General features: G+C 37.7%; 1 protein-coding gene across 1 annotated transcript in view; it reads right to left on the bottom strand.

The window, feature by feature from the left end:
• Nucleotides 1–15811, bottom strand: part of CCDC38 (coiled-coil domain containing 38) — a 44598-nt gene that overhangs the window by 10598 nt on the left and 18189 nt on the right. The window contains exons 8-10 of the mRNA XM_044679162.1: nt 12969–13132; nt 8632–8706; nt 2330–2488 (exon numbers count right to left, since the gene is read on the bottom strand). Of these exons, the coding sequence (XP_044535097.1) occupies nt 2330–2488; nt 8632–8706; nt 12969–13132 (398 nt within the window). The remainder of the gene's footprint in view (nt 1–2329; nt 2489–8631; nt 8707–12968; nt 13133–15811) is intronic.

Here is a 15811-nt window from a genome sequence, read left to right as displayed (position 1 = left end):
CCTTCCTTCCTTCCTTCCTTCCTTCCTTCCTTCCTTCCTTCCTTCCTTCCTTCCTTCCTTCCTTCCTTCCTTCCTCTTCTCCCTTCTTCTAAGTATCAATTCTAAGACATAAAATCAAAAAGAGCTAGGTAATCATGGTTAAGTGATTTGCCCAGGGTAACACAGCTAGGAAGTATTTGAAAACAGATTTGATCCTGACTCCAGGCCTGGCTCTCTTTATCCACTGTGTTACCTAATAGCCTCCAGATTTTCATTATTGCTTACCTGGACTACTGCAAAAATCCTAACTAATCTCCCTGCTTCCACATTCTCTTTTCCTAAGGTCTGATCATGCCACTCCTCCCCTGTAATACTCCTAATCAACTGAAAACCCTTCAACAGCTCCCTACTACCTACCAAATAAACTCCAAACTCCCAGTCTTCAAGATCCTTTTGGTTCCTACATATTTTTTCCAGCCTTATCTCACATGGTTCCCCCTCCATGGGTATCTTTAATAAGATCATAGGTTTAGATACAGAAGGGACCTTAGAGGCCAGAGGATCATAGACCTAGAGCTGGGATGAGCCGAACCTTTTATTTTACAAATGGGGAAACTGAGATCCAAAGAAGTAGAGATTTGCCCTGAGTCATACAGGTACTAAATGGCAAAGCCAAGACTTGAAACTCAAGTCTTTTTCACTCCAAATCCAGCATTTTTTCTGCTATCTCACAGTTTTCCTATGAGCTTATATTTTAAGTGAATTACTGTTATGTGTAACTATATTTCCAGAATGATTGTCAGCTCCTCATTTAAGGGCAGACACTATTTTATTCATCTTTGTGCATGTACGCTTACACAAGCACACATACACACAGTAGGTGTTTAATCAACAAATGCTTATTAAATGTTTACTATGTGGCAGGCATTATGCAAACAGCCAGGGGTACAAATACAAAAGTGAAATACTTTCTGCCCTCAAGGAACTTACATTCTCTTCCCCCCCCCCCCCCACTTTTTAAGCCCTTATCTTCCATCTTAGAATCAATACTGTAAATTGTTTCCAAGGTAAAAGAGTGGTAAGGGCTAGGCAATGGGGGTCAAGTGACTTGCCCAGGGTCACACAGCTAGGAAGTGTCTGAGGCCAGATTTGAACCTAGGGCCTCCTATCTTTGGGCCTGGCTCTCAATCCACTGAGTCACCCAGCTGCCCCCAGGAACTTACATTCTTAATAAAAGATTGCTAAATTTGACTCAGGGAGGCTAGATAGCACAAGGGATAGAGTTCTAGACTTGGAGTCAGGAAGACCTGAGTTCAAATGTAGCCTCGAGTACTTAGTAGTTGTGACCCTGGGCAAATTGCTTCACCCTATTTGCCTCAGTTTCCTCATCTTTCAAATGAGCTAGAGAAGGAAATGGCAATCCATTCTAGAATATTTGTCAGGAAAACCCCAAATGGGGTCACCAGACATGACTGAACCACAATGAAAGATAGGCAGCATTATAGAGTGTATAAAGAGTTGACTTCAAAGTCAGGAAGACATCAGCTTTTTGTTCTCCTCTAGTTTTGTGGATTCTAAGTGCTTCATAAATGCTTAAACACCTAATATGTGCCGGGCATGGGCTAAGCACTTTATGAATATTATTTCTTTTGACTCTCACAACAACCATGGGAGGTGGCCGCTATTACTATCTCCATTTTACAGATAGGGAAATTGAGGCAGACTTGCCCAGGATGATGCCACCAAGAAGTGTCTGAGGTTAACTAGTTTTGAACACAGGTCTTCCTGACTCTGGACCTGGCACTCTATCCATTGTGTCACCTAGTGTCAAAATGAATAAATAACAACATAGAAGACACAACTTCTCACCCATCAACTGACTCCCTGAATCAAGGTCCAACTACTTATCAAAACACTTTCTCTTCCCTTTCCTCTTTTCTCAGCAAAAGCAACAACAAAAGATCAGGCCTTGGGACCTGACTTACCTAAGCACATCTTTACAATTACAGTTGGGTCAGAAAATGGGAAGTGAGAAACTGTGCCTAGTCTTCTCTTATATATCATGGCAGGGACCCTGGAATCCATGGATCCCCTCTCTATAACTGGCCCTTCTTTTTCCCCTTCACAGCCTTATGGTACCCCTGGAGACCTTTGGGCACAGAGTAGCCCCCTGTGATTCAAAATCTGAAAGGCACCTTTTTCCTCCCCTCTATCCCTCCTCCTCCCTTTTATGTATAAGCAGAGCATTTCATCTGGCTAGTGTAGACACGATCCATATGCTGATCATTATTACTGATCTTGATCCTTTGGTGAAAATACAGGCCCCTCTCCTAGGCTTTGAGATGGCCACCTTCTACGCTTTTCTTTCTTCGGAAGCCAAGAAGCCCCTCAGATGCTGCAAATTCCTCCTGAAGATTTATTGTAGGACCAATATCATCCATAAAAGACATCTTCTTGGCCGTACTGATCTTTTCCTTGGACCCTCGAGTCTTTGACACAAGTGATGACGCTAAAATGGGGAAAGGGAAGGGAAGAGAGGAAGGGAAAGGGAGAGAGAAAGGATATACGTTTTAGTTGTGGGATAAAGGATGGAGATACCAAACCTGCCTTTATTGCTACTTGATTCTTACGGAGGTTCTTACTGTGGAGGTTCCCTAGAGGTGTTTCCTTAGGACTCTTCCCTTCTCTACCTGCCTTTGTCATGGCAAGTCCATACGCTTCCATGCCTGGAATCAGCTCTGTGCTGATTAACTCCAAAATCTAGACCTCCAGGACTGAGCTCTCTTCTTAGCTGTAGACCTGCCACTCCATCTGACTCGTAGGACCATTGCTACTTGCATGTTCCACTGGCAGAGAGACTGCCCTGGCCAAAAATCAAGCTTGTTATCAGTATGCTGATCATCTCTGTCCTTCCTAATTATCTAGTGTATTTAATTACTTTGTGTTGATTGATTGATTAATCGATTCTCTACCTACCTATCCTCTTTATATCTGTTCTATAGAAAGGCGCCAGGGCAGCTAGGTGCTAAGAGCTACGGGCTTGGAATCAAGAAGACTCATCTTCATGAATTCAAATCCAGCCTCAGACACTTAGAAGTTTTTTGACCCTGGGCAAGTCAATCAACTCTTGTTAAATCAACTTTACACTTGCCTCAGTTTCCTCCTCTGTAAAATGAGCCAGGGACAGAAATGACAAACTATTCCAATATCTCTGCCAAAAAAACCCCAAATGAGGTCACCAAGAATTAGACCATACTGAAATATGACTCAACAAACAATAAAAGAGAGTTAGCAGTGGATAAAGAGTTGGCTTCAAAATCAGGGAAGACCTGGATTCAGGTCATGCCTCTGACACACTGTTAAGAGAAGATTTTTACTTCTATTGGTATAGGGAGAGTCCTATGCTAGTGAGGTGGAACCCAAATAAAAACTCATCTTTGCTGGCCACATACTGACTTAGAAAACCACAAAATAACATTATCTAGGTTGTATTATATTTTTATTTATTTAGTTAAACATTCCTCAATAACATTTTAATTTGATTTGGCCACTGTGAGTTTGATGCCTTTGACCTACATCAATGAAATTGTAGGTCCCTTGTTGCTGTATTTATTCTATATATACATAAATGTATATATGTGTATATAGACATATATAGACACACACATATATAAACAGATAAACTTGTATCCTTCATTAAAATTTAACACTTGGAGAGTATGGATTATTTAATTCTCTGTCATTTTCATCTCCAGTACCTCGTACAGTGGCTAGCACTTAGTAGGCACTTAAATAAATGCTTATTGATTTCCTCTCTCTTCTCTTTCCTCTCCAGGCAATTGCCAAGTCCAGTCAACTCCACTTCTACAATATCTCTTGCATCCTTCCCTGTATCTCTATATTGAATGTCAGCACATCATCCTAGCAGTACAGGTCCTTTTTTCTACCTATCTGGACCAAATGTAACCACCTCCTTAGAGGAATTTTGACTCTACTTTCTCCCCACTTCGATCTGTCCTGTATCCTAATGCCAAAATAATTTCCCTTATATACACAGAAATAGTTGTATTACTCGTCTACTTAAAAAAATACCATCTATGATTTGCCAGTCAAGCCAAATTCCCTTTCCTGGCATTCAGAAGTCTTTATATTTTGGAACTGATACATCTTTCCAAGATTCGTACATGCTACCAACCAGCCATGGACATAGGAGCAAAACTCTTCACTGCCCCCAACTGTCTCTCCTCTCACAGTTCCTCCTATGCCTCCCATTGGATGCAAATGCTGTATTCTTTTTTTTTTTTTAACATAATGAAGTTTATTTGTTACTTTTTATAACCAGTAGAATTTTATAAATCAGTTTCTTCATTATATTACCTTTTAAAATACATCTATTAAACATAAAACTTCACTTAAAAGTGAAACATAATTCTAGCTGAGAATAGAGTCTTTAAACTCTTCCCTGCTTACTAACAATCTTAATTCATCCAGCACTTTATTATATACCTCTTAAATATACTTACCCAGTAGGAGGTCTAGGTCAAGCCCTTCAGGTGCTCCAATCAATCAACAAGCATTTATTAAGATCCTACTATGTGTTTCGTGAAAAACCAACAAAATAGACAAATGATTGATTACATTGACTAAAAAAAAAACCCAACCCAAATTACCAGTATCAAGAATTAAAAGATTAATGCGTCGTCAACAAAGATCAAATTAAAGCAATTATTAGGAGTTATTTTGTCCAATTATATGCCAGGATATCTGGCGATCTAAGAAAAATAGATGAATATTTAAAAAAATAAATTGCCGAGGTTAACAGATGAGGAAATAGGACACTTAAATAACTTATCTCAGAAAAAGAAATTGAACAAGACATAAATGAATTCCCTTAAAAAAAATCCTCAGGGCCAGATGGATTCACAAGCAAATTCTATCAAATTTTTAAGGAACAATTAATCCCAATATAATGCATTATATATATATATATATATATGTGTATATATATATATATATATACACATATATCTTTTTAATGAGCAAAGAAGGAGTCCTGCCAAATTCTTTCTATGATACAACTATGGTTTTGATACCTAAACCAGGAAGAGCAAAAATGGAGACAACTATGGGCCAATTTCTCTAATAACTATTAATGCAAAAAATGTAAATAAAAATACTAGCAAAGAATTACAGCAATAAATCACAAAGATTATATTCGATGGGGGATTTATAGCAGGAATGCAAGGCTGGTTCAATATTAGGAAAACTATAAGCATAGCCACATTAATAACAAAAATTACAAAAATCATATGATTCTATCAACAGATGCAGAAAAAAAGTTTTTGATAAAATACAATACCCATTCCTTTAAAAATCATTCAAAAGTACAAGAATATATAGAGCCTTTCTTAAAGTGATTAATAGTATCCATCTAAAATCAGGAATGAAGCAAGGATGTCCATTTTCATCACTATTATTCAGTATTATATTCGAAATGCTTCCTATAGCAATGAGACAAGAAAAAGAACATGAAATTAAAGGAATAAAAACAGGTAAAGAAACAAAACTCTGGAGATGATATGATGGTATGCTTAGACAACCCTAAAGAATCAACTAAAAAACTAAGTGAAACAATTAACTTGAGCAAAGTTGCATGATATAAAATAAATCCACACAAATCATCAGCATTTCTATGTATTACCAATAAAATCCAGTAGGAAGAGATAGAGATGAAGAAATATTAATTGCTCCTAAGTAGGCTAAGTCAAAATAATAAAAATGACAATTCTTATGAAATTCATTTACTTTTTCATTGCCATGCCAATCAAACTACTAAAGAATTACTTTATAGAGCTAAAAAAAAATTAAAAAAATTCATCTGGAAGAACAAAAAATGAAGAAAATAAAGAGAATCAATGGGAAAAAATATGAAGGATGGTAGCCTAGCAGTACCAGATTTCAAACTATAATTCAAAGCAATAATCATCAAAACGTTTTTGATGGCACTGGCTTAGAAATAGAGTAATGAACCAGTAGAATAGATTAGGTATACAATGCATAGCAATAAATGACCACAATAATCTAGTGTTTGATAAATCCAAAGATTCAAGCTTTTGGGGCAAGAACTCATTATTTGATAAAAACTACTGGGAGAACTGCAAAGTAGTTTGACAGAAACAACACATAGACTGATATCTCACACCATATGCCAAAAAAAGATCAAAACAAGTAAGGAATTTAGACATAAAGGATGATATTGTAAATAAATTAGGAGAGTATGGACAAATTTACAGATTTGTCAAATTTACAAATTTATTAGATCTATGGATGGGGGAAGAGCTTATGACTAAACAAGAGCTAGAGAGGATCACAGAAAGCAAAATGGTTAATTATGATTATGTGAACTTAAAAAGTTTTTGCAGCAACAAATTCAAAGCAGCCAAAATTGGAAGGAGAACTGGAAACTAGAGAAACATTTATTTATAGCAAGTATCTTCTCAAATATGCAAAGAACTGAGCCAAATTTATAAAGACAAGAGTCATTCTTCAGTTGACAAATGGTCAAAGATATATGAACAGTTTTCAGAAGATGAAAAATGAGAAATGCAAATTCAATCAACTCTGAAGTACTACTTCATACCTATCAGAGTAGCTAATATGACAGAGAAAGGAAAATGACATACTCAAGAGGGCATAAAGAAACAGGTACACTAATGCACTGTTGGTGGAATGGTGAGCTGGTCCAACCATTCTGGAGAACAATTTGGAACTTAATTAAAAATGCTTAGAAGGATATAAAACTGAGCATACCCTTTTACCCAGCAATACCACTACTAGGTTTGAATCTCAAAGATATCAAAGAAAAGGGGAAAAGACCTGTATAAACTCTTTATAGCAGCTCTTTTCATGGTAGCAAAGAATTGGAAATTGAGAGGGTGCCTATCAATTGGGGAATGGCTGAACAAGTTTTTGTTTATGATTGAAAAGGAATTGTGCTATAAGAAATGATGAGCAGAATGGTTTCAGAAAAACCTGGGAAGACTTATATGAACTGATACAAAGTAAAAGAAGCAGAACCAGGGGTTTTTGTATTCACTAACAGCAAAATCATAACGACGATCAACTCTGGAAGACTTAGCTACTCTGGCCAAGACAATGATCTAAAACAATTCCAAAGGACCTATGTTGAAAATTGCTTTCCATCTTCAGAGAGAGAACTAATGAATTCTGCGTGCAAACTGAAACATATTTTTTCACTTCATGTTTTTTGCTTTTAATCGTTGTTTTGAAACATTGCTTTGTGCAACTTAAAAAAAAAGATACTCTGAAAATCTGTTATGTGTGTCATCGATGCTTTTATCTATATCGGATGAAAATGTGCCATATCACCTAGACTAAAGCATAGATTCTTGGGGTACTTGTTGAACCAATAATGAATTCTATTTTTTAAAAAATGCATTTGTTTAATTAGTTTTTTTCTTTTTAAATTAAAAAAAAAGCCACAACCTTATCTTCCTGTCTCAGAATCAATACTAAATATCAGATGTTCCAAGGCAGAAGAACAGTATGGGCTAGGTAACTAGGGTTAAGTGACTTGCTCAGGGTTATATAGCTGGGAAGTGAGTGAGGCCAGATATGAAACCAGGTCCTCTTAAGTCCAGGCCTGGTGCTCTGTTTACTGTGCTACCTACCTGCCCCCTTCATTCAATCAGTTTCAAATCTACCTAACTGTACTATCACCTAGGAGATTTATCTTTCCTTCAAGAAAAGCACTAAATGCTGGGCTACCATCTAAGTGCACATATTGGGGTATGCTGGAACCAGTTCATACTGGCTTACTTTGATTATTAAATTTTTCTGGTGAGCATTTACAACTCAGAAATGGGCAAACACTGTAAGTTAGGGCTTAATTTGTTGTTTTCTTAATTGTCTAGACTGAAGAAAGTTATGGAGAAAATGCTAATAATGCACAATAATAATACTTAAAAGTATAGACCACCAATCTTCTCCTCCTGCAACAGATTTTCTGATCAGAGAGAAATATATTTAGATTACTCCTAAAAATTTACAAAAAGACTAGAATAAAACTTAAAGGGATCTGTGCATTTTTAGAGACCTGGTTATACAATAAACTAGTATACCATTGGCCATCATCTATAGCATTTCCTTAATTTGTCAGGTTAGTAACTATCACATCTGGAAATAAGGTTATCTTAGATGACCTGTTCTCGATGCTGATTTTCTGTGATGACTTTTTCCTTTTCTAGAGGTTCACTAACCATCCTTTTAAAAATATGTCCTAGATTTGCCAGAAGTGAAGGCAAGCTCACTAGCCTATGGTTGGCAGATTCTGCTTCTTTCCTTTTCTAAAAATCTGTAATTTGCCTTTTCCCCAGGCCTATAATAGATTAATAAATGATATTTTTAAATGGAAATAGCAGATTGAGAAAGATAAAGGACACTTGAGGAATTGGAGATGACAAGAAAGTGAGAACAGACTAAAAGCATATATACATTTTTTTCCTTTCTGCTTATCTCTGACCAATCATGCCAAGACAAATTAATACAGATGATGAGTTAAATGGTCTAGTCAGAAGTGCTTAGGCACCCAGTACATTAAAATTTACTAGGCTGTCAGAATAGAAGAATTACCAGATTCCAAAGGTGGGAGAATTCCCAATGTTTTCTTTGAACTTTCTTTGTCTTTTGGCTTCTTTATTGACTCTTCTAGAAACAAATAACAAAGTGAAGACAAAAAAAAAACCTTAATTTATTCAGCTGTCAACAATGGAAATGCTATTGATTTGACATAATGAAGTAACCCAAATGACAGAAATAGGGCATTAAAAACATGGCAAAAATTTTAATAACATAGATGAGAAAAATCTGAAATAGGCAAACAATTAAGCCAACTTCTCCAAATATCACTGTTTGCCTCAAACCTTATAGGCATTTAGTTCAGTGGATAAAGTGCTAGACTTGGAATCAGAAGGGTCTGGATTCAAATCCAGTTTCAGATTCCTTCTACCTGTGTGACACTGGGCAAGTCACTTAACCTCACTCAGCCTCAGTTTTCTCATCTGTAAAATGAGGGGGCTTGGGCTTGATGGCCTCTAAAATCCCTTCTAGTTCTAAATCTATGCTCCTAAGCAAAATAAATACTATCATAAGCAAAACTGAAATCTCAGGCATGCAGTATCTTAATATACAATGCTTTACTAATAAACCATAACTATTCTTCTTCTTAAACCCTTACTATCTGTCTTAGAATCAATACAGGGCATTGGTTCAAAGACAGAAGAAAGGTAAGGGCTAGGCAATAGGGGTTAAGTGACTTGCCCAAGGAAGGTTACACGCTAGGAAGTGTCTGAGGTCAGGTCTGAACTCAGGACGTCACATCTCCAGGTCTGGCTCTCAATCCACTGAGCCCCCTCACTTTCCCTTCATAAAGTACTCTTAATAAGAGATTGCTTAATTATAATACATGTATAATCCAGCTCAAATAGCTTATCATCTCTTGGAAGAGAGAGTGAGACAATTTGGATCTTAAAATTTCAGAAAACATATATTGAAAATTGTTATTACATGTAATTGAGAAAATAAAATATCCTTAAAGAAAATAAAGGATTGCTTAATCAGTTGAACAGATAACTAGCTTGCTAGTGCTCTTGGACCTTGTGGTCTGTCTGGGACTAACAGGATAACCAGTCCTGATGGGATGTGACAACCTTGAGGCTCTTAAGAACCCTGATTGCTCTCCTTTTTAATACTTTTTAGATGATAACAGCTTATAACGATAGGAATAATGGTAATGCCTAAAGTTTACACAGTGTTTTAAGGTTTGCCAAAACCTTTATATATGGGACTTGACAATAATCTTACAAAGTAGGTGCTATTATTATTCATTCCATATAACATCTGAGGAAACTGAGGCACCATAGAAGTTAAGTGAATTTCCTGGAGTCATAAGTTGGGATTTAAACTAGTTTCTTCCTGACTTCAATCCTAGCTCTCTCTTATTCACTTTGGGACTTTACAGTCTCTTTTTAGAAATACTAAAAAAGCATTCTGAAAGCATCATAGCCTGTGTGCCAGGTATGGTGGGCTTTTCCTCAAAACTCAGTTATCTAGGAAGCCAAAGCTGGCAGAGCTCTTGAGCTCTGGAGTTCTGAGCAGCAGTGTGGCACAGCTAATCAGGTGCCTACAGTAGTTGGGAATTAATATGGTGAGCTGCTGGGAGTGGGAGGCCACCACATTGGTGAACTAGTTCTGATGGAAAATGAGACATTCAAAGCCCCCATACTGATCAGTAATGAAATTGGGTGCATTGGTAGCCCTTGTACTCCTAGCCAGGGTGAGATGGGAATACCCATACTGGAGAAAAAATAAAAGGATCTTATTTTGAAGCCTCTATACTAATCTGAAAGGAAAATTCTCATTGATCTTTCTTTAACAACTGTGAAACAGTGTTTCCCTTAGATCAGTCAAGTAAGGACTCCTTTCCTCAGGTAACTGGTGTCAAAGAGCAAGTAACCTATTCTAAATGCCTAGAAGAGACTAGGTTTATTATAACTCACCAAGGGGCAATATTCCTTTCCTCTATTTTTTGAAGGGGGAAGATTTGAAGATTTTGATCAAGGCGAGGAGGTCTGATTATTACAAGTCACTTGTGACAAACTCGGAGTGAAGGAGGTAAAGGAGCTAGTCCTTGAACGGACTGATTCTCTACTTCTTTTGTATCATGAACCCCCATGGCAGTCTGATGAAGGTTATAGATTCCTTCTCAGAATAACATTTTAAATGCAGAAAATAAAATAGGTAGGATTACAAAGGAAGCCAGTTATATTAAAATGTAGTTATGAAACTCTTTTTAAGAGCGCATTCAGAGACTTCTGATTAAATCCTGTAGAAGACTGACCAGTTTTAGAAAAAGGAATTTCTAAGGATTAAAGAACTGTTGTTTTGTTTGATGAAACAAAAATCTTAAATTTTACCTTATTCTTTTTTTTTTTTAAATTTAACCCTTAGCTTCTGTCTTGGAGTCAATACTGTATATTGGCTCTGAGGCAGAAGAATGGTAAGGGTAGGCAATGGGGGTCAAGTGACTTGCCCAGGGTCACACGGCTGGGAAGTGTCTAAGGCCAGATTTGAACCCAGGACCTCCCGTCTCTAGGCCTGGCTCTCAATCCACTGAGCTACCCAGCTGCCCCCAATTTTACCTTATTCTGAGCTATTTTATGCTTTAACATATTATGAAATTTCCTTGTGCAAGACTCTGGTATCTATAACTTCAAAAATGTCTATGTTATGTAAACTCCAGTGGAATTTCACGTTGGCTATGGGGAAGGTAGGAGGGAACTTGGGGTGGGGGGGGGGAAGGGAAAGAACATGAATCATGTAACCATGGAAAAAATATTCTAAAAAATTTAAAAAAATGTCTGTTAGATATTCAAAGAATGAGGGGACTCTACATTTCTCTCTTAAACAGAACAATGCTTGAATTTCGAATAATGTTGAATAAAAATGGCATCTGGCAGATTTGTGCCTCCCACACAGTAGAATATTAATATTTTTATTTAACAATATGTGAACATTTATAAGCAGAATTTATTTCATAAATTCTGTGTACCAGGGACTATATTGGGCAATGGAGACAGAAAGACAGAAAGGAAACTTTTTTTGCCTTCTGTGAGATTGATGGAGAAGACAATATGTACCTACAGAAGTAAATAAAAGGTAGTTTGGAGTAAGAAAGTCAACTTAGCTAGTAGGTGGAGGGGATGAAGAGGAGTTTAGCAAAGCTGGAAAGAGTGTTTAAAGCCAGGCAGGTAAGCATCTTGAATGCCAAAGAAGTTTGCATTTGTATCTCAGAGACAATAGGGAATCACTCATGTTTATTGAGCAGGTAAGTGACCCAGGAAAAATTCATTGGCAGCTGTGGCAGTGTGGAGGATAGAAAGATTTGAGGCAGGAAGAACAATTAAGAGTCTAATGCCAGGGGGCAGCTGGGTAGCTCGGTGGATTGAGAACCAGACCTAGAGATGGGAGGTCCTAGGTTCAAGTCTGGCCTCAGACACTTCCTAGCCGTGTGACCCTGGGCAAGTCACTTGACCCCCATTGCCTACCCTTACCACTCTTCTGCCAAGATGGAAGGTAAAGGTTAAAAAGGAAAAAAAAAGAGTCTAATGTCATAGTACAGGCAAGGGGTGTTAAGTGATTTAACCAGGGCTGTGGCTATATGAGTGAAGAGAAGAGGGAGGATAGGGAGGATGGGAGAGAGGCTTTAGAGGTTGAATCTCCAAGATTTGGCAACTAATTGGACATGTTGGGTGAGATATCAGAGGTACCGATGAAGAGGCAAACCTGGGTGACCTGAAGGATAGTTTCAGTGTCCTTGATAGAAATAGGGAGGTTGAGAAGAAATGTAACTAGGGTTGGGGCGGGGGGATGGGGGAAATAATGCACATGTGTTTGAGAAACTTACAGACAGGGATGCGTTGGTAAATGTTTAATAAGAGACTTTCCAACATGTATGTGTACATATGAACACATACACACAACACACTTTAAGTTGAATCTGCATTTTTAACATTTTCTTCATTACTTTCTTAAGTACAAACAATCTAAATAAATAAATAAGTGAACTGCGAATTGTCGGTTTTGTTCATTTTTGAGGCTCTCATCTTGAGAATTTCACAATGGCTCTCAGTGGTTTGAGCTGCTTGCCCAGAGGATGTCCATCTGAACATGTCCAGTAGACAATGAGCAATGTGAAAGAGACCAGGTCTGCCCAGATGGACCTTGGGCTCACCGGCAGAGAGAGAATCATTAAACCCATGATGCGGCTCACGAGAGAACATCTTCCAAATGTGCGTATATCCGTAAGTTAGTTAAAGTGATTGATAATGGATACTGATAACATTATTGATGTTACTTAAAAAAATACTAAAGCGGTTCTGATACTTAAATGGAGAATCAAGAGCACTTACTTGAGACTATTTTTGGAAGGGTAGAGACGACAGACGATTCTTTAGCTTTTAAATTCGCTCTTTTTGCCGCTTGCTCTGCTTGCCAGGACTTAGGAGATAATTTCAATAAAAAGTATCCATATTTCAAGTACTCCCTGAGGAGGTATTCACTTTTTATAATTTCACTACTCAAAAGAAACACAGCAGAGGTTAACATTAACCATGAGATAGTGGATGAACATAATAAATGAAAAAGAAATCACTTTGAAAAATTACATTTTCAGGGGCAGCTGGGTGGCTCAGTGGATTGAGAGCCAGGCCTGGAGCAGGGAGGTTCTGGGTTCAAATTTGGACTCAGACACTTCCTAGCTGTGTGACCCTGGGCAAGTCACCTGACCCCCATTGCCTACCCTTACCACTCTTCTGCCTTGGAACCAATATATAATATTAATTCTGAGGCAGAAGGTGAGGGTTAAAAAAGAAAAATTACATTTTCTTAGCCATCCACATATGGCTATGTGAGTTATATAAGTCTGTTTAGGAAAGAACAATTACTCATTCGTTTAAATACAATTCAATAGGCAGATATTATATGCCTGCTACATGTGAGGCAAGAGGCTATTGGCATAGAAGAGAAAGAGCTAACCTTCAAAGAAAGAAGACCTGAGTTCAAGTCCTACCTCTGACATACTCTTTACTTGGGCAAGCTGATTAATTTTTCAGTATCTGAAGTAACTCTCAAAGACCTAAATTAGAGAAAGGGTCAACTTGCACTGGTAGGGGAAGTTCCTTGTGGGGTCGGGAAGAGGGTCCCTATGTTGATGAAAACCAAAGATCTGTCCAAAAAACAAAACAAAACAAAAACACTTGTGTGATGGGTCCTATTAGGCATTGCCTTTACCTAGACAGAAATAAACAAACCAAAATAATCATTACCCTTAAGCAGTTTAGAGCAGCTAAATGGCCGTCATGGATAGAGAGCTGGACCTGGAGTAAGGAAACCTGAGTTCAAATTTGGCTAGCGATCTACTAGGTGTGTGATCCTGGGCAAGTAACTTGGTCAGTTTGCCTCCATTTCCTCATTTGTAAAAAGGGGATAATAAAAGCATCTGCCTTCCCTTTATGGGAGTCTGAAAGCTCTTCCCTCTGAGTATGGTACAGATGGGAAAAGAAAGTTTATAAACCTTTCTTTGCTTTTAATATTTTTTTGTATATCGAAAGGACAGTAAATATCAGCCTTCACTTGTAGAGATTTATACTTACTAAAAATACAGTTGGAGGCAGCTACTACGAAGGAAACGTTAGGTTGTAGGTAGGAAAGTAGGAAACATTACCAGTGATGAGAAAGAAATAGATCTAACGCTGAGATGTTTTGCCAGAAGTGCTATCTCTGGCTGGGGGCTCAGAATTAGCAAAAAGATAAAGAGAATTACACAACCTTGGATGCTACTTCCATGATAAAAATACCCGGGCAATAAGTTAGTAGTAGGATGAGGAGTAAAATAAGAGTTACTGAACAATCCTGATCACCAACATCACCCCTTTAACACTACTACAAGTGGCAGCTCCTCTGAGGAGTGCATTTTTTCTTATTTTTAAAAATATATTTTAATTTATTTTGTTCAATATTTCCCAATTATGTTTACTTTTTAAACATTCGTTTTTAAAAATCTTGAGTTCCAATTCTCTCCTTCTCTCTCACTCCTTGAGAAGGCAAGCAATATATTGATTATACATCTGAAGACAAGAGCATAGTTTTTAAGAGTTCCTTAAGGAAATGAAACCATTAAAAAAATCAACCTACACTCCTATGTCTTTTAGATTACATCCACTTTTAGAGTCTTCACTTCCTTAAAAGCAAAGCTAAGATGCCCTTTATTCTTTCTTGGTACCCTCTCTCCATACCCCAGTTATTAGTGTTCTCTCTCTCTCTCTCTCTCTCTCTCTCTCTCTCTCTCTCTCTCTCTCTCTCTCTCAAAATTTCTTTGGATGATTTTGTATATGCTATGTATTTACTTATCTGCATACATATGGTATTGCCCAGGAGAACATACTCTTTGAGGGTCAAGACTGTCTTGCTTTAACATGGCAAACCCAGAAGATCTTGAGGAGGCGGAGAGAAGCCATGGCTACTTCAGTTCTTTGGCATTTGTTTGCATTGTGGCAAACCAACGTGTTTTGAAGGGGGAGGGGATAGAGGTTTTTAATCAGGAATTAGCCAAGGTTAAAGGGTAATTTCTTTTTTTTTTTAAACCCTTGCACTTTGGTGTATTGTCTCATAGGTGGAAGATTGGTAAGGGTGGGCAATGGGGGTCAAGTGACTTGCCCAGGGTCACACAGCTGGGAAGTGGCTGAGGTCAGATTTGAACCTAGGACCTCCTGTCTCTAGGCCTGACTCTCACTCCACTGAGCTACCCAGCTGCCCCCTGTAATTTCTTTTTTTAAGTCACAAAGAGGCTTGGAACAAACACCTGATTTTGCTAGTGAGAGGAACTGGAATTCAAAAGACCTGTATATTTGAAACATACTACATTCATGTAGCATGAATGATATAGAAAAAATTTTCTTCTGCAATAAAATGCTGCATCTAGCAAAAAATAAAAATGGTGGAGGAAGCAAATGGGAGGGTAACATTAAGTTGTAGGTAGGTGGGTAGGAAACATTACCAGTGATAAGAAAGAAATAGATCTAATATTGAGATATTTTGCCAGAAGTGCTATCTCTGGCTGGGGGCTCAAGCTTGATGAAATATTCAGAGAGAAGCGTCTCAATTAAGACAGAAATGAGAATGGACTGTGACCCTAATGACTAAACCCAACTGTTCTTATCCCAATTTTGTCACAGGGAAGCCTAATTGCATTTTC

The sequence above is a fragment of the Gracilinanus agilis genome, chromosome 5, assembly GCF_016433145.1.
Source record: "Gracilinanus agilis isolate LMUSP501 chromosome 5, AgileGrace, whole genome shotgun sequence".
Classification (NCBI taxonomy): domain Eukaryota; kingdom Metazoa; phylum Chordata; class Mammalia; order Didelphimorphia; family Didelphidae; genus Gracilinanus; species Gracilinanus agilis.
The sequence above is the reverse complement of the archived record's forward strand: the minus strand, read 5'-3'. Positions and strand labels throughout refer to the sequence as shown.